General features: G+C 40.7%; 1 protein-coding gene across 2 annotated transcripts in view; it reads right to left on the bottom strand.

The window, feature by feature from the left end:
- Positions 1–1007: 1007 nt before the first annotated feature.
- lrrk2 (leucine-rich repeat kinase 2) overlaps positions 1008–19585 on the bottom strand; it is a 48221-nt gene continuing 29643 nt past the window's right edge. For both annotated transcript variants that reach the window (XM_028584557.1, XM_028584556.1), the window contains 25 exons: positions 18925–19106; positions 18194–18417; positions 17570–17697; positions 16661–16879; positions 15948–16149; positions 15185–15273; positions 13829–14016; positions 13542–13696; positions 13314–13445; positions 12943–13134; positions 11868–12014; positions 11658–11770; positions 10753–10943; positions 9980–10140; positions 9361–9531; positions 8186–8286; positions 7768–7980; positions 7387–7580; positions 6647–6719; positions 6185–6375; positions 5677–5829; positions 4122–4348; positions 2437–2505; positions 2214–2350; positions 1008–1259 (listed from right to left, as the gene is read on the bottom strand). In XM_028584557.1, coding sequence (XP_028440358.1) covers positions 2226–2350; positions 2437–2505; positions 4122–4348; positions 5677–5829; positions 6185–6375; positions 6647–6719; positions 7387–7580; positions 7768–7980; positions 8186–8286; positions 9361–9531; positions 9980–10140; positions 10753–10943; positions 11658–11770; positions 11868–12014; positions 12943–13134; positions 13314–13445; positions 13542–13696; positions 13829–14016; positions 15185–15273; positions 15948–16149; positions 16661–16879; positions 17570–17697; positions 18194–18417; positions 18925–19106 — 3840 coding nt within the window. In that variant the 3' untranslated portion in view covers positions 1008–1259; positions 2214–2225. The remainder of the gene's footprint in view (positions 1260–2213; positions 2351–2436; positions 2506–4121; positions 4349–5676; positions 5830–6184; positions 6376–6646; positions 6720–7386; positions 7581–7767; positions 7981–8185; positions 8287–9360; positions 9532–9979; positions 10141–10752; positions 10944–11657; positions 11771–11867; positions 12015–12942; positions 13135–13313; positions 13446–13541; positions 13697–13828; positions 14017–15184; positions 15274–15947; positions 16150–16660; positions 16880–17569; positions 17698–18193; positions 18418–18924; positions 19107–19585) is intronic.

The following is a 19585-nucleotide window of genomic DNA, read 5'->3' as shown; positions in this document are numbered from 1 at the left end:
CATTACACTTCCACGCTCTATTTTATTGTGTTCATTTTATAAATAATGCTCTGACAATATAAACAGAGAGCCATCACAGTACATAAAATAGTATTTACTGACAGTTTGACACCATCACAAGCAGTTTTCATAGGTAACGTCATAAAAACGTGGTACAAAGTTGACAGCATCTGATAAGTCCTGTGGGGTGAATGAGCTCACAGCTAAACACACACACACACACACAGACATGTGAATAAATAATCAAATATACACATTTTTAAAGGCTTTTTTTTCCTTTGGCTTTCTTTCCAGTTTCAGTTTCTTTAAAAAAAATCATACAATAGGTAAACCCACTCTCTATTCATTAGGAGCAGGAGGTTTTCCTAAACATCTGTGCTGCTCTCAGCCCGGAGAACAACGGAGATTAGACCATCTGTGTCCCTTTTAGAAAAGTGTCTCTCTTCACACATTACAAAAGATTGTTTGTTTGGTTACACTTTACTTGAAGGTATCTACTAAGTCATAAAGGTTTATGACATAACGCTAGGGTTGGGGTCTTAAAAATAACAACGGTATCAGTTTCAATACCGTAATAAAAAAATAAATGCAATGCAATTATATAGGATACAAGGATTAAATATTAAATATAATTAATGTAATTATGTGTGGTTGTCATCACGTGACATAGTGGAGGAGAAAGTAGTTTTTTTTGTAAGTTATGTTATTATTGTTTCAGTATTAGTATTCAGTTTCTGAACGGTGCACAAGCCAACAGTTTGGTGACATCGTCTGAGCCTTACGTCATCATTTTTAATTAGTCACGGTAATACCATATACCGCGGTAAAATAGGGAGGAGGTTTGGCGGTATCAAAATTTGGATACCGCCCAACCCTACATAACGCTTCTTTTAGTGAGTGTCATTCGGTTTTTGTCATGACAAGTTAGGGTTAGGGGTTAGAGCTCATATGTCATGACAGTGTCATGTCCCTCCTATGTAGCTACCTTCAAGTAAAGTGTTACCGATTGTTTTCCTTTTTTTAAAACATGGCAAATTATTTCATAAAAAAAAAAAAAAAAAAAAACGTTCAATCAATCAAGCATCAATTTCATTTGATTGATTCAATGTCATGTGTGCCCCCCCCCCCCCTCATTAGTTCTGGGTCAGTGCACTGGGAAGTAAGTATGGCTGTCCCAAAATGAGGTAAAACATCTCCTTCAGTGGGTTCTGCTGACCCGTCCATCCACTGGAGAGTTGATCCCTTTTCCACCAACAAGCCTGTGAAAAACAGACAAATCTAACTGGTACTGGTATTACTGCCACTACTACCACCACCACTGGTTCGGGCTGGGCAACTTGGTTGAAATCATTATCATATCATAGTAGGGCTGTACCGAATTTTACATTCAAAGCTTCTACTGAGGTTTTCGAATGAAGCTCTGAATGGCCGTAGTCCTCTCGTAGTCCTCAATGTGAATAAAGTGATTCATCGGATTAAATGAGTTCAGTCGTTTCATATTAAATCAATATTATATTATTTTATAGTGTTAGAGCCTAAATAGATTTTTCTGTTTTGTTATTGTGGTTATATAAATGTAATTTATGGTGCTGCTAGACCGCCTCGTTAATACAGGTGCGTGCCTTCCTTTGTGCGCGGCAAGCGGGAGAGCAAACCGTGTAAGTGCTGTTTTTGAATATTACGTTTTGATAAAAAAAGTGAAATTTTTCAATACACTTCAACTTTGGGACTACATGCGTCAGAAACAATCCTGCACAGCAATCACTGCAATCTAATTCTACAAATAGTATAATACTAATATTAGTGTAGCTTAATCGTTATCTGCAACTGTGCAGAAATACCGGGTTTAAACAGAATGAACGGACACGAAAGAAATAAAAAAAGCTGCACAGCAATCAAATATTGATTTAGAATTCGAAGGTCAACGTTAAAAAAAAACCACGTCAAATTATTTTTGTCTGTGTTGCATTTCGACCATATAACTGGCCAATCAGGGCCTAAGCAAAAGCACTTGACTTGACTCACCTGGATAAATAAAAGGTTAAAAAAGAAAAACAAAAAAATCAAGCTTCAAACTTTTCGGTACAGCCCTATCATGGTTATATTACAGACATTTCTGGATATTGTAAGTGTGTGCATAATGAAATACATGCCAATAACATTAAATATCAACAACAACAATAGACGTGACGTAATGGGAATAAAACACATACAAATGTGTGGGCTCAGTCACGTTGGAGCTGCTCTCTCATTTTGGCTGCGATCTGCTCTCTTTTCTCGCAGTGTTTGTTCAGGTCTTTGGCCTCCATCGGCAGCGCGCCGTTCCACACCATCAGCACCGACTCCTCGTCTAAGAGCAGAGGCAGGCTCACACTTTAGAGAAACTCCCACAGCGAGACAACTGGTCTCATACACACAATGAACCATTGGACTCACCAAGGTGATTTGGGTCTTGTGGGAGTCTTCTGCCCAAAATCAGCACCACATTCTTCCAGTTTAGTGTTTCTATTCATGAAGAAAAAAAAAAGGATCTGCAGTCACTACTGACATACACAGCAGCTTGACAGAAAGGCTTGTTTAGATGCAGTATTTAAACAAGGTAATAATTACGACAAAGAACAGGGGGGAAAGAAAGACATATTGAATTTTGAATACGCAGGCAAACTGTGAGCAGCATGCTGTGCTTTTTCACACAGCCCAAACAGACCATGACTCCCTATAAAAAAAGAAAAAAAGCCAAAAAGAATAACCCAGCTGTAGTATTATGAGTCTTCATTTTTGTTTTCATTAATTTTCCTACTCACTAAGTGTTTCTGCTGTGGCATTATGTATGTCTTTAATTTACTCTGGGTTCAAATACTTAAAGAAAATAAACAAGTTTGCTGCTTCTCTATAAACCCAGTAGAAAGCAAAAAAGATAAAGCGATTAGTGATAGACCGATTTTATTGGCCGGCCGATATATCGGGCCGATATTTGCGTTTTTACGTGTATCGGCATCGGCCGATACACGGCTGCTGTGTCTGCCGATAGTTTTTTCCCGGCATTAATTACAGACAGGCATCCACAGGCAGCTCGGTGTTGCTGGAGATGCTGCAGTTCACATGCAGACCATGCACTGCCCCCCCACTAGCAGAGATGGCTTAAATTACATATCAAGCACTTTATTTCAATGGCTACTTTTCAGGTTTATTGTTTTCTTAAATTATTTAAATGTGTTGACAAAGGATATTTTGTGATGACCTGATTATACAGTATCTGTCTTATAATATGTCAGCAAGCAATGCATCATCCAGGCTGTGTTGTAGATGTTGATGAATGTTGAATTACCCTTGCACAGTTAACCATATGCAGGGCACCTATCCATATGATGCACATTGCACACATCATTTGGGTGATATGAATGTAAGATGATTGCAGAAGTGACACTGATCTGTGTTTTTATTTATTTATTATTTTTAAAGAAATGGCAGAGTAAGATTCCGAAAACAAATCCAGTGTGGAAGGGGTTTACATTTTTATGATGTAAATTGAGGGAGCAAAAGCAGTATCGGCTCCAAATATCGGCTCAAGAAAATCGGCTGCCCATATCGGTCATCGGCTATGACTGATGAAAAAAAATTTGGCACCAAAAAAAATCCATATCGGTCGAGCCCTAAAAATGACTGCACTAAACATTTTTTCCTCCAAAGTCTGAAGTTATCTAGAGGCACCTGAGATTATCACCATCTCATAAAAACATTAACATTTATGCTTATTAGGTCAATCATAAGGGTAAGAATTGTATTAGTTGGCACAATCCGTCTTATATTAACATATGTTATATAACAGTATTCAGTATGGACTTCAGTTACCTGAAGAGGGAGCCGTTACAGTCTCAACAAAATACATTTTCGCTATTAATATGCAAATGAATGCAACATTGTGCCTCAAAAATCCGTGAGATCATTTAGCAGGACTTTGAGGTTTCCTTCCCAATAAAAGTAAGCCAGTTTGTGTTCTAAGTACTAGAATGTGCCCTCACACAGACACCATGGCATCATATCGCCTGTATGACTTTGTACATGTTGCACCATAAAAATCATACTAAAAATACACAAATGCATCAAAGTTAAGCACCCACCTATGAGTGCAGAGGCGATGCAGCGGATGGAGCTGCAGACAGGGCCGATGACCTGCAACGGCTGGTGCTTGGAGAGCTCCAGCAGCAGCAGGTGGCCCCCTCTAGTGCCGATCCAGAGAGTCGCCGAGCTCTGCACCAGCAGGGCCTTGACTCTGGCCCAGGAGGGAGCTGCGTCAGTGGGCAGCTCCGCCTCGCTGCCATGCCTGCCACTGCAGCCCGAGTCATGTCTGCAGGGAGCAGGGGAGGGGAGATACAGCTGCAGTCACACAAGCACCGGGGGCACTCAATCTCAAAACGGTGTGCACCGTTTTGTTACGGTTTCCTTGTTAAACGAGACGTTTCCTCGGAACGGTGTGAAACGGTGTGCATCGGCTTTGAGATTTTTTTTTTTTCTCGTGTGGTGGGTGTGTCTCTCGTTTATTGGCTGTGTCACAGGTGATACCCAATCAGCAGAGACGTGTATGTAATAAACTCGTGGGACTAAAAAGGCAGAGCGCTTGCGCACACAACAGGGTGTTCAATGCACCCCCCTTTGAGTTCAACAAAACGTGTTGTCTGGGCTGAACATGGCCCTGAATCTCCAAAATGTCAGATTCTGGAAGGCTGTCGGACTACAATAGCGGACAATGGACTATATTAAAAAAAGAATACCAGTAATTCAACTGTTTTTCTCTATTCAAGGCACAGAAATATGTTGTTAGGCCCCAAGATCCTGTTTGTTTTGGAGAGAGTTTTTCTTGTTAAGTTCTCCCGGAAGTGTGTCTGTACTATTCAACTTGATTTGGTCTTCACACACACACACCTACATGGTGCTCATTCTCTATTGTCTCTATTCAGCCACAGTGGCTATTTCTACAACGTTAATACCTTTAATCTTTTGTTTATTCAGGGCAAGAAACAAACATTTCTGATAGCCAAAATGAAAAACACATCGCTTCCTTTGTGCTGTGGTTGATGATGATATGCTGTTTGGTCTTCAAGAAACATAAAAAAATAAATAAAAATACAGCTTTACTGAGCCCTGATCAAATTTATTATAAATAAATAACTACGGAGCCACTATCTTGAGTCCACAACGCGCCAATCTTCCAAACATCCACAGCTGTCCTCCGGCTCGTGCTCCGCTGTCCTGCCCGTCCCCAACGTTTCTTTTTCGCTCTCTATCCACTCCTCTTTCGTCCTTGTGTCTCAGCCATTCATAATACAAAATAAAACACCCGAAACACCACACTATACAACATAAGAAAACTCTGGCTGCCTGGCTCCACTTTGTGACATATATACATGTAAAAAGTTTAAATTTAGGCTATAAAATATGAAGAAGAATTATCTCGTAGCCACGAGATAGTTATAATTAATTTTTTTTGACAAAGTGGGACCAGGAGGGCTCCGTATATAACAAATATTTTGTGTGTTAAATTAGTGAAATTGTAACACTGTTTACGATACTGGAGGTTCTCAGGTGATTGCTTCGCTTTTTGTGGTAAGTGTGTGTGTGTGTGTGTGTGTGTGTGTGTGTGTGTGTGTGTGTGTGTGTGTGTGTGTGTGTGTGTACCTGATGATCTGAGCACAGTCGATGCAGTCCACCATCCTCTCACTTCTCTTATCCCAAACCTCGACGGTTGGTGTCCCGGCTTTGCTCAGGTAAACATATTTATCCACAACCATTCGAGACACACACGCTTCACTTCCCATTGACCGCGCCTGCCTGAAGCGCACACATATACACACACACACACACACACACACACACACACACACACACACACACACACAATCCCAATACTTTAATACTTTCTCATCTTGTCAAACATACAAGAACAGTTGTTAGGAAACCCCAGAATTATGATGGACAGGGTTTTTTTTAAATCTTTTTGCCAAACAGCCACATTTCCATTTCATGCAAATAGCATTTATAATCTTTTTTTACGCAGGAAACTGTTGAAATAAGTGCAAAGTACAAATGCACAAAAACAAACAACAAAAAAAAACTCTCTCTTTTCAAACCTGTTTAAGTTCTAACTACAACCTGCCCCTCATTCCCCTTCATGACACGGACTCACTGGAAGATGAGGTTTGGTCTGGTGTCGATGCTCTTGCAGACGTCGTAGTCGGTGGTGAAGGAGAGGATCTTGGTCCCGCAGCCGGCCCACACCGACCTGCTGTCCAGCGAATGCACCGACTGGCCCAGACACATGACAGGCGTGTTGACGTTTCCCACAGTGAGAGTTTTAACCGGCTGCCCGTTCTCCTGCTGGAGGGAGGAGAACCGAAAGGAAATGAAGTTCCAAACTGCTGCTGCTGGATGCAGTATCGGACATTTACGGCATGGGAGGACAAGGTGGGCAAATGCATGCTCTCGGGGAAATTGTTGGGTCTCTGTAGAATATACAGTGTGGTCTAGACCTACTCTACCTGTAAAGAGTCCTGAGATAACGTCTGCTATGATTTGACACTTAAAAAAAAATTGGACTGAATTTTGAGAACAAACACACTGGATTGTTTATTTAATATCTAATATTCACCTTGAGTACAGAGTCCTCATAAACAGTTAGAACTCCATCCGCTGTCCCCACCAGCAAGTAATTCTTCCTTTGGCTGAAAAGAAACGAAAAACATCAAAAGGCACTATTTAAAAAAAAAAAGAAGTTGTAGATTCAGCATAATTATCTTGTTGTATCATAATGCACATACTGTATTATGTCATTTGCAGATTGACACAAAATTTAAACTCAAATTAATTCTCATGGTTTCTGCAAACAGCCCTTAATCAATGAAATCAAAACTAGAATGTATCGATATGAAACATATCTTGTTGCGCTACACAATGACAATAAAGTGCTTGCACCACGAACTTGAACATGCTAAAGATTATTAGTTTTATTATAACAGCCATAAAATAGGATGCCACAATTTGTAGCCACAGTTATTCGGTACTGTGTTTCACTAGGCAATAGTCCTAGATGTTCAAGACCAAATTCAGTCCACAATCGACAACTTGTGATACTGATGGCAGGATTTTATATATATATATATATATATATATATATATATATATATATATATATATATATATATATATATATATATATATATATTATTATTATTATAATGCCGATGTCAAGCGGTTGGTTGGTTGGCTCATTCGTATCTCCGGCCAGATTCCTGAGCTATTCATAATCCTCAGAGGATGATCACCAACTTAATGTTTTTGTGACCCCCTGACTCATAGTCAGGCCCAAACCTGAGAAATATTGAATCTTACGTGCGATGAGGGTGTACATGGAAGTACAGTGAGGTGACGGCGTCTGTGACACTCTGCAGGTGGTGCCTAATCGACGTGTCCTGAGTGCTGATGACCACTAAGGAGCCGGACTGGGTGCCTGCCACCAGCCAATCACAGGGCTCGGTCGGGATATGGACGGTCACGAGGCACAAGACGGGACTGTTGTCGATCTCCTGCAAGAGCGGGAGAGCCAACTTTAAAAACATGAAGCGACGAGGCCCGCTTTATTTATGGATAAAAGGTAATTAGTCACAGTAAAAACACACTCAAAGGGTTAAACGGTTAGTAAGAACAAAAAAGAAAACCCCCTGTCTGACTTACAAGTGTACACAGTTAAGAGGCTTTAAAAAGCGTTGGTACCTGTGTAGTGACTGTGCTGGTGTCCAGGTCCACGGCGGTGATGGAGCCTAGCCTCTGGGTGCTGCTGCCTCCCCCCAGCCAGGCTCTGTGCCTCTTGGAGGGGCCGTCCCTGCTGCCGGAGCTCACTGTGAAGCACTCAGCGTTGAACGCCCGGGGAACCACCAGCTCCCTCATCAGGCACAACATCTCCCCCGAATTCAGCCTGTCAAACACCTGCACACATCACAGAAGACACAAATACTTAAGGATGTGTTAAATGGTCTCTGAAATCTACAGTACCAGTCAAAAGTTTGGACAGGCTTTCTCATTCACTTGAATGGGAAAGCGTGTCCAAACTTTTGACTGGCACTGTATACTTGAAGCCACTGTGTGTGACGCTGCATCGCTTAACGCGGTTACACGGTGTTCAGGTCCTAACCTGAGCAGAAGTGGGTCGACCCTGAGGGCTTTCCCTCAAACAGTCCTTCATCAGCGTCTGGAAGCCCAGCCACGGTGAGCAACCGTAGTGTTTCACTGGATCTGTGTAGAAGGCAGTGAACATGTCAGTAAATGTTCTGACTTTACCGTTCAAGTCAGTGCAGAAATGTATGAAAAATAAAAAAAGAGATATACGGCATTCATAACTTTGAACGTGACTATTTTTCTCACACACATAATACAGTCAGATTCGGTGAAAAAAAAGAAAAATTGCATTTTGTATTTAATTAAATGAGATTCAAATATCTGTTTAACATAAAACTGGTCGTCATAACATCGTGGTCAAATGAACAATCTGGAATCCAAAAGACAAGGCTCATCCTGACAACAAACAAAAGGAACACGCCGACTTATTGGGACTTTAGCTTATTCAGCGTATCCCCCAGAGTCAGATAAGTCCATATAAACCCTTCTCATCTCCGTGCGTGTCGTAACTCTGTCTGACGCCCCCACCGCTAGCCTAGCTCAGCACAGATTGTGGATGTAAGCGGCTCCATCTAGCCTACTGCTCCCAATAAGTGACAAAATAACGCCAACATTTTCCTATTTACATGTTGTGATTTGTAGAATATAGTTCCCAGTATGTATACTGTTAGAAGATGGCTGGGTCTCATGTGACCTTGTTATTTGTACACGCTGTGGCTATACAAATCACAACATGTAAATAGGAAAATGTTGGCGTTATTTTGTCACTTATTGGCAGCAGTAGGCTAGTTGGAACCGGTTACCTCCAGTATCTGTGCTAAACTAGGCTAGCGGTGGGTGCGTCAGACAGAGTTAGGACACACACGGAGATGAGAAGGGTTTATATGGACTTATCTAACTCTGGGGGATACGCTGAATAAGACAAAATCCCAATAAGTCAGCGTGTTCCTTTAAAACCACAAGATGAGAACCTGTCATGACTATCAAATCAATTGTCAGGTATTATGCAATGCTGATGTATTCAAGTGCATCATCACATTTAGGAAATAGCATTTGGTTTGAAATATGAGTAAATTCAAATTTGATCTCATATCTCCCAAAAAAATATATATTGGTGGGATAGTGGCTAACATCAGTTCAGACTTGCAGCAACACATTAAACACTGTACAACAGAACTCTTTCATTATTACCTGGCAGTTTCCCCTGCACTGCAACCTCGTCAAACTCACTGGGGAACTTCATGCCGTCAGAGATGCGCTCACCACAGGTCAGGAGGTCGTAGAGCAGCAGGCCGAATGAGAACACATCAGCCTGCTGGTTATAGATCACGCTGCCTCGGGCAACCTCTGGTGCTCGGAAACCTGCCAGATATATAGCAATCCATTTTAAAAGCTATACAAAATGTCTTACACGCTAAATAAAATCAGATTTGTAAGAATAACCTTTTTGACAGTTTGACTGCAGTTTCTCGGAGGTTCAAATTCAGGTGAGAGGTTTCATTTTTTATGTTATTTTTATTGGGCCAATGCACATTCATCAACATTTCTGTAAATGCCAATGTTAGCCAGTCGGCTAATATTCAACTGTAGTCCTGGTTACCTAGCCAGTATGTCTTTATGGTGGGAGGAAACCCACGCAAACACGCGGAGAACGTGCAAACTCCACATAGAATGGCCCTGCCCGGACCGGGGATCTAACTCTGCAGTGGCTACTTGCTGTGAGGCAGCAGTGCTAACCATTGACCCACCATGCCGGCTTATAATGACTCCTATATAATAAAGATGTATAAAGTTTGAGGAGGCGTTTAACCTGGCGTGCCCTCTGAGCTCCTCACTCCCATGCTGCAGCAGTACTGAGCGATGCCATAGTCGGTAATCTTGGCGATGATCTCGGAATCGGTCTTCAGGTTGAACAGAAGAACGTTGTGGGGCTTGAGATCCCGATAGATGATCATGGCTGCGTGAAGGTACCTGATCACACAGATTAAACAATGAGCAAGTTCCTTTCCAAACTGTCCCATTTTTTCACAAGCCATATATAATGTGAAATGACAGTAGCTCTGTACTTAGCCTAAATCAGATTTAGAGTTGCAAAGATTAATAGATTAATCGATTAGTTGTCAACTCTTAAATTAATCGCCAACTATTTGTACTAAAAGTAAAAATTCTTTGATTCCAGCTTCTTAAATGTGAATATTTTCTAGTTTCTTCTCTCCTTTGTGACAGTAAAGTGAATATCTTTGAGTTGTGGACAAAACAAGACATTTGGGTTTTGGGAAACATTGATCCACATTTTTCACCATTTTCTGACATTTTAGAGACCAAACAACTAATCAGTTAATCGAGAAAAAAAACTCAACAGATTAATCGACTATGAAAATAATCATTAGTTGCAGTCCTTATCAGATTGACACTGTATTGTATCATGTTGTAATGTGGACTGTAAAAGACTTCAATCACACTTTCCATAACTTGTCTGCAATCTCCAAACCTTTTGAGGAAACTTTCTCCATTGATTCTAAAGAAAAAAAATTAAAAGTTGACATTCTGAACAAGACAAGGAAGTAATGCCCAACTCTGTACCTGAGCCCGTCGGCAACATGCAGGGCGATTCTGTGCTGGAGCTTTACGTTCAGGCTGCCGTTCTCATGTTCAAATAGTGAGTCCAGTGAGCCTCGCAGTGCCAGCTCCATCACCAGGACCTGAGGAACTGAGCCGGCTGCCAGCAGACCCACCAGGCTGGGGTGACGGAGGCAACCCAACACCGCCAACTCCTGGAGGAAAACAGACAATGAAAAGAAGTGAAGTAAGTTAAAGATGGTGTAAATAATTAGATTTCCCAAAGATGCACAGAAAATAGGGATTGGATTAATTGATGTATGTGATGGCAATTCTTGTTAAAATAAACAATTTTAGGCAACACTTGTCTTTCTGTTGTAGTATTCAATCATCTGCAGATGGACTCACAGCAACACACGTACGTCAAGTGAATATATCATTTTTATTATTATTATTATTATAACCTTTATGTATTCAGGGATGGCCATTGAGAGCAAACTTTCTTTTCCAATGATGCCCTGATTACAGCACAAATAAAAAGAAATAATAAAAACTATCTCAAAAAAAATTACAGTACAAATAAATAATCCGATCATAAAACAATACACAAATTACACACATATAAACAATAAAAACAAATGTGAATCACTGATGTAGGCGAATAAGAGGGCTGTTAAAAACAAGAGCAGTCCCTACACTACCAGTCAAAAGTTTGGACACGCTTTCTCATTCACTTAAATCCTGAAGTAAGTTCCATCGGACCGGAGCGTAAAAGTTTAAAGCACTCTTTCCAAATGTACAATTGTATGCTCGAATGAGTGAGGATAGCTGTGAGAGCCTGTTATGTATTTAATTTCAGTGACTGCTGAGGTTGTCTTGAGCAAGGCACTTTGTCAATGTATTGTCCAGGACACACGCGTCAGTGGTACCTGTCTGAGGAGTCTGTAGATGTAAAGCTCAGATGCATGCTTGTTGAATATTTTCACGGCTACGTCTTCATTTTTGTAGACACCTCGATAGACAGTCCCAAAGCCACCGTCCCCTATAAACAAAAATATATTTATGTGTTATATATCAGTTGTATTTGAACATATTTATTTTTCAATAACAGATATTATGTGGAAATGAGATAAACGAACCCAGTCGGTTCTCTTTAGACATGTCTACATCCAGCTCTTCACTGTCCAGTATTGTCCCTGCAGGCTGGTCACTCAGTACCAAGTCAGGGGCGATCTGAGAGATGGGAAGTGTGCAGCGGGGGTCCTTCGAGTTCACCAACAGAAAATCTATGATTATAATGTAATAGACATAACAGAGTTTAGATAATTGGAACCATGTATGTGGAATGACTAAAAGTGCTGTAGGTAGGATTGTGAAGATCCAGGACTTAGCCAAACAATTTGAACATCGACAACTTCTCAGTCCCACCTCCTCTTTCTGCTAAAGCCCAAAACGGTCTCCTAAGCCCCTCCCCCCACAAGGGAGAATGAATGTGTGTGCATAAGCAGTGATTGACACGCAGTTAGACACTCCCCCCTGACCCTGATTGGTGCATCTGAACAGGGAGTGGATTTTTGCAAATCGCACTACAGGCTGTAGGTGGAGCCAGAGGAGCTGGATTTTTTTAATTACCTGCTTCATGTAGCACTACTGGAACATAGGGTCAGTTTCAGCAAATATGACAGAAAGTTAGTTTTATACTGTAAGTCTTACCTACTGCACCTTTTAAAGTGAGGTGCTTCTGAACACTTTCACTACGCCTTGCTACTCCCTGAACTGCTATTAAACTATTATTTCTAGTCATAGTTCCATTATCTTTATTGTTACTATAATTGCCACATACCAACTGCTATATTCATTATGAATCATATTTATCTATATCTGTATCAGTGTCTCTGTGTCCCAACTGGCAGATGGCCGCCCACCAAGAGTCTGGGTCTGTCCGATGTTTCTGTTTTTCCTCGCCACTGTTGCACTAAATGCTTGCTCTTGGGGGAATTGTTGTAATTGTTGGGTCTTTGTAAATTATAGAGTGTGGTCTAGACCTACTCTATCCGTAAAGTGTCTTCACATAACGCTTATTATTTGATATTATAAATCAAATTGAATTGAATTTGAGAAACCAAACAATGCGTTTTGTACCAAAGTTTTATGGATTAAAAAAAGAAACAGTCTTCAATTTCTACTGACAAAACGTGTTGTTTTTTTATGTACCATTTTCAAAATATGTGAAGAGGTCCTCGAGCAGAATCTTGCTCCACTCCTGCCCATCCTCAAAGCTGTAGAGAGCCCACTTTTTCAGGAGAGCCTCGCCACTGCCGTGCATGTCAGTGTTCAGCAGGCCAGGAAACCATTCCTCCAGCAGGGAGTCGATGTGATCCACCACCTGACCCAGCAGCACCCGGCCTGGGGGATACACATATAAACATATGTAGTCATTGGTATGAACACAATAAATACAGAAATAAATAACACATATATATAACTACATAACATTAAGAAAAATGCTGTGTGGATTTTGGATTATGGAGGCTGTGTGTCCAGCAAGACTTGATTTTTTTCTTTTCTTTGTTTTTTATCCACACCTTTGCGTGAAGAGGGCACAGTTATCCTGACGAAGCTGGAGGGGTTCTCCTCCACCAGACAGTAGGCCTCTGGGGACCAGCTCAGGTACACGCCTCTCCTCCAGTAGATCCGGTTCGGTCGCACCGCTTTTCCTGGATAACACAGCGAGGGAATTTCTTTCAAATTTGTTTCTGCAGAGTAGCATCCCTAATGAAAGAGTGGCTGTTTCTGCTGTACGTTCAATTTACCTCTTCCACAGAGCAAATAAGAAGAGACCTCCAGTAGGCGGCTGATCTGGCGAGACCAGTAATCCATGGGGAAGTACGGCATCTCGTACAGGCGCACAATGACCTCTGAGTTCTCACAGTGAGGCAGGTCTATCACCGGTCTGTGTTTGGACAAACTGGAAGAGAAGAGATGAGTGGATAGAGACAGTGAAATATTGTGATATGCCAATTTATTTGGTCCCTCTACAACAGCACAATCCCAAAAAAAAAAGAAAAAACTGTATCTGCAAATTAAAAAAAAAACATACCTGCTGGGTATCAGTAGCTGGTCTTCGCCAAAGGGCAGAGCGATCTGAAACTTCTCCAGCAGTTTGAAGAACTGCGTCATGTGGCTCTTGGGAAAACATTTGGTCTCAAACAGAAACTTTTCCACCACTGAGCGCTGGACAACTCCTTTAGGATGCTCCCAGAAGCCACAGCTCTTTAACGTCAGCTTCTACACGGAGAACAGACATCACCTGAATTTGTGAACCGGACAGATCTGACACATTCTTTAGCAATCACGTACCTGCATACAGTATATGAATGTTAAAGGAACACGCCGACGTATTGTAAATGTAAATATTAAATAGTAAATGTAACATGTAAATGGGAACATGTTGGCGTTATTTTGTCACTTATTGGGAGCGGTAGGCTAGTTGGAACCGATTACCTTCAGGATCCGTGCTAGGCTAGGCTACCGGTGGGGCCGTCAGACAGAGTTACAACACGCACGGAGATGAGAAGGGTATGTATGGACTTATCTAACTCTGGGGGTTACGGTGAATAAGCTAAAGTCCCAATAAGTTGGCGTGTTCCTTTAAGAGAGGCCTTTTATGTGGCCTCGGACTTACGTGGCTCTCTAAATCTAGATTAGCTAATAGAGTATAAATAACGTGAATAATTTCTGCACCCTCTTTGGAGGCATACTTGTTTTTGTAACAGCTGATGTCTGCTTGTAAATAACATATTTCATCTGAGTATGTACAGTATATAGCAGTGGTTCCCAAATCATTTATTGTCACTATAATTCCATCCATAAGTAACACAGTCATGACAGAAGGTATGACTATTTCGGCCATGCGTTTCACACTTTCTGTAATAAACATGGACAAAATCTTTTCAAATGGGGGTCCGTGGTCTAATTTGTGTCAGTTTAGGGGTTCTTGATGTAAAAAAATGGGGAACAACTGGTATAGAGGATATGCAGTTGAATCACAACAATCTCTTTAAGATATGAAAAACAACTAGGCTAGAACAATTGTCTACTCACGTAAAAGTGAGAATAGATTTGTTTCGTAGTTTAGATAAAACTGTAAGATGCTGTTTTATTTAAACACATTATTAAAAATTACACAGCAGCTTACAGTTTCATCTAAACAAAAATAAAAAAGGGTGTTGCAACATACAAAGGCTTCCCCCAAAAAAAAGGAAGCTTGTTATTTTCCCCACCCCTTATTCAACTCTAAATAGTTCCTGTATACTAAATAGTTCCTCTATAATCCTGTCTATTCTCACTTTTAAGATTGGAATCTGTTGCTTTGTTTGTTCTTGTTGCTAAGCAGAATGAGCTCAGTTAGCCTGGAGCATGTGTGATTGTGTCTGCGTGTTTCGGATGAAGCTACCTGGGAGATGATGTTGCACAGCCACTGTGGGTCGATGAAGTAGAGCTCTTGAAGCTGAAGTGCAGGATCATCAAAGTGCAGTAAAAGCCCTTCAATGTCAGAGGAGGAGAAAAAATACAAAATAAAAAACTGGCTTGGTCAGATATATTGGTAATCTGGCTATCGCTAGTCCAAGCTCAATCTTTTAAGATTGAACATTAGTCTGGGGAGTCAGCTCTGTATTTTCTACTGCACAAGAGGTGTGATCTACGGGCATAGTTCATATATTGTTGATCCCTGAGACAATTTTTCAAAACAAATTAATCATGAAATGTCAGTGTGTTGTGGAATAGCTCTATCTCCGTATGGATTACTATTTCTGTTAAAGGAAGGCACAGTTAGATTTAAATTCATACAATAACAGGGATATTATCTGAGCAAGACACTGAAGCCCAAGTTGCTCCCCAGATGCCGTATGTAAAAAGCTGTCCTCTGCTCCTAATACTTAGTATGGGTTAAAATGCAGTAATAGAATTGCACAACATCGTACTGTGTGTATGTGCCGATTAAGGAATACAGTTTGTTTGTCTGTTCTTGTTTTGAACAGCTGTGACTCAAAGGGAATCCAGGTTATATGGAGTATTGTCTTGAAGTGCGGATGCTAAGATGAAGGAGAGCTGGGTGATATTATTGAATTAGGACACTATATTCAATTAAATAGGTATATCAAGGTAATGTAAAGGCCTGTTTGATGTTGAATGCAGCAGCCCAGAACCCGACTGACCGGCTTCACTGAGGAAGTGGACAGCGTGGGACAGCTCAGCTTCCTCCAGCTGCAGCTGACTCTCCTGGATGAGCTGCAGCAGCTCCTGGTGACTGAGAACGGGGAACTCTGGGGGAACCCTGGTTCTCTCCTGCAGAACCCGGCGCTCCAGCTCCACGTAGCTGTCTGGAACCAACTGGCCCATCACAGGCTGGCCCTGGATCTGTGGCGGGGAAGGAAATGATAAGATAAGATAAGATAAGATAATATAAGATAATATAAGATAAGATAAGCCTTTATTGTCTCCTATAGGAGAATTTTGTCTTGGGCAGTCGAGAGAACAAAAAATGGCAACAAATCACACATCAACACACAATAAACACACAAACACACAGTAAAAAAGCATAAAACCTGTTTACTGTTTACATGCATAAAACATAAGTGTACATTATCTCATCCAAATGCGTTCAATAAACATTTGATAAACCTCACACAAGATCCCCCCTACCTTCCCCCACACTCACAGAATAAAGAGAACCCACTGCATATTGCACTTAATTCTACCCAGATTGTAAATTTCCCATTATATCATGCTGTGATCAATAACTTTTAACTATTAATAATTAATAGTAATAATAATTATTATTATTACTATAATAATGCACAATATGTGGACAGAGGAGAGCTAAATAAAAGGAAAGAAAAGGTTTAATCTGCTGTTTGTGTCCTTGTACCTTGAAGCTGGTGACTTCCCTGGCGATGGCCTTGCGGAGCTTGGCCATGGCGTCCGAGTCCTCGCAGACGGAGACCATGTGGTAGTCCCGGATGGCAGGGAAGCCCTGGTGGTTCAGCAGCTCCTCTCTGATCTTGGTCAGGCAGGCCTGAAGTTGCAGCTCATCACTCACATCTGTGTGGGTTCCTACCAGGATCACCGGCGACAGAGGGGCTACGGCCTGAAATAGAGAGGGGTGTAGGGATTTTTCAAAAGAGGGAAGAAACATCTACACATGTACATAATTGACATTTCAAAGTTAGCTGTGGTTTCCAAAACATTTTTAAGTTTAAAAAGTAAAAAATAAAATAATTTTGTAAAGGTCCTATATTATGTTCATTTTCAGGTTCATACATCTGTCTCAAACACTCCATTCTAGCGCCTGTCTCTTTAAGCCCAGTCTGCTCTGATTGGTCAGCATTCCCAGGTATTCCGCATCAAGTATGCCAATAATGTGATAAAGTTTCCATTATGAGATGCAATTTTGAAAGGTAAATACTCCTCCAGTATTTAGTTTAATGCAGTGGTTCTCAACCTTTTTGAGTCCACTGGTTTAATGTATGTTAATAGTAGACAGGCTTGTTAACAAAGACCAAACACATACTAAGTGGCATCTGACTTAAAAGTACACAGAACAAACAAAAGAAATGTATGATCTTTCCCATACCAAATTTACAATATATTGTAAAACAATGGCTTAAGAAATAATCAAAGCTTAGCTTCTACTAATAGAAATTTGCTATTGCTGAAGCCTTTAGTCCCTTGTTTGTGAGGTTTTATAAATTTCTCAAAAGGATTAAAAAATTTGGGAATTCAACACTCCACTCTGATAGTCATGACAACTACGTGAATCTTTGGTTCTATGACTCACTTTGATGTTGAAGAGCCAGGGCTTGAGTGCGTCCACCTGACTGGCTCCTTTGCTGATGTTGTATACCACCAGGTAGAGAGCTCTGGAAGTCAGGAAGTGAGGGTGAGAGCCACTGAACTCCTCTCCACCTGTGTGGTAAAGAAGCTGGGAGTGAAACTAAATCTCACCAGCTGAATGATACCCAACATACCATTGCTCGCCATAAAATATAAGTAAAACATATCTTAATCAGCGTCACATGCATGACATAAGACATATATATAAAGGGACTACTACTGAGAATAACTACCTATTGTTGATAACTTTTGAGCTAAACTTCAGGAACAGAATTCAATCACTTTAGACACAGTTTATACAGCTTTTCAGTGAACTTAAAACCTCTCCATTATCGTCTCTTTGGTCAAGTACACAACATTTTCATGTTAAAACATTATAACTTACTCTATATTGTTATATTGTTTGAATGAGTAAACTGTGCAGAGAATGGATAAATTGAGGAATAAGGCTCATCGTTTTTTTTCTTTTTTGGGCTGTGGCAGCAATGCGCTGCCGCAGTCAAGATATGATGAGGCCAACAGTTAGACGTGGAAATGACGAATGAATCAAGACTACATGAGAGCCAACCTGAGAAGTCCCAGACGTTCAGCACCATTTTTTTCTTGTCCCGCTCCCTGATGGTCCAGTCCCGGACGTCAATGCCAACGGCATCCTGCTTCGACTGGGACTGGGAGCGCTTCAGCTTCATCAGCTGCTGGATCAGGGTGGTCTTCCCGCTGCCAGCATTCCCCACCACGATGAGCTTCATCCGGTAGTACGGCACTGCCTTCTTCAGCCGCTGCTGCAGGAACCTGGGCGAGAGGGTGGAGGAAAGGCATTTATCATAAAGCTGCTCGATTATGGAATAAATCCTAATCACAATTATTTTGGTCAATATTGAAATCACGATTATTCAACACAATTACACATTGACTTTAGGAAAGATGTTGGAATTATTGATCTTAAAAACATTGAAAAAGTTAGACAAATCAAACAGTGAGAACACCTAGAACTGTAAAATTTCCCTAAATACTTCTACCATTTTGACAAAATAAGAGTATAGTAATGTGCAAAATAATCGTTTTTCTCGATAACTCGATAACTTAATTAATCAATTAAATTTTGGATTAATTGCACAGTCCTGTTTTATTATAAAATTTATTTCATTTTATTTCTTCTTCTATATATTCAAGACAGAGTGATCAAAACCTGTAGCGAAAATAGCACAGATGGGATTTGAGATTAATATCTAAAGAAGTGATATTCAAATAGCATTTAATATTAATATATAAACAATAAAACTTTGTAAAGCCCCTGACCTGACTATGTCTTTGGTCTTGCTGCCAATGAGTTTGAGGTCCAGCTGGAGTTTAAGGCCGTCCAGCGGCAGGTCCCACAGTCTGCCCAGTTTCCCCATCTCGTCAGGGAAGGACCGCAGGTTGGTGTTACGACTCACATCCAGGGAGGTCAGATCTTCCAACAGGCCGATCTGTGGAGGGATCTGAACAGAAACGGTACAACCGTCATTTACACCAAGGTTATACTGCGCTTTCACTAGTTGATACTGATTAGTAATGGTAATTAGGGCTGGGCGATATGGAGAAAATCAAATATCACGATATTTTTTACCAAATATCTCTATATCGATACCGCAACGATATTGTAGGGTTGACTATTGGTGCTTTCACAAAATATTTACACAATGAGATTTTTGATAAATAATCATCAGTAATGTGGATATAATAACTAAGTGGGTAAAGGCACATTAAAGGCAAGTTACAACAGTCTGGTAAGTTCAGAATATGACAACACTTTACTGTAATGCAGCCTTTAAAACCAGGAAAAGAAAACACTTATGCCATATCACGATATTGTGATATCCAAAATCTAAGACGATATCTAGTCTCATATCACGATATCGATATAATATCGATATATTGTCCAGCTCTAATGGTAATAATTATTATTTTTTTTTTAGGA

This window comes from Perca flavescens, chromosome 8, assembly GCF_004354835.1.
Source record: "Perca flavescens isolate YP-PL-M2 chromosome 8, PFLA_1.0, whole genome shotgun sequence".
NCBI classification, from domain to species: Eukaryota; Metazoa; Chordata; class Actinopteri; order Perciformes; family Percidae; genus Perca; species Perca flavescens.
The sequence above is the reverse complement of the archived record's forward strand: the minus strand, read 5'-3'. Positions and strand labels throughout refer to the sequence as shown.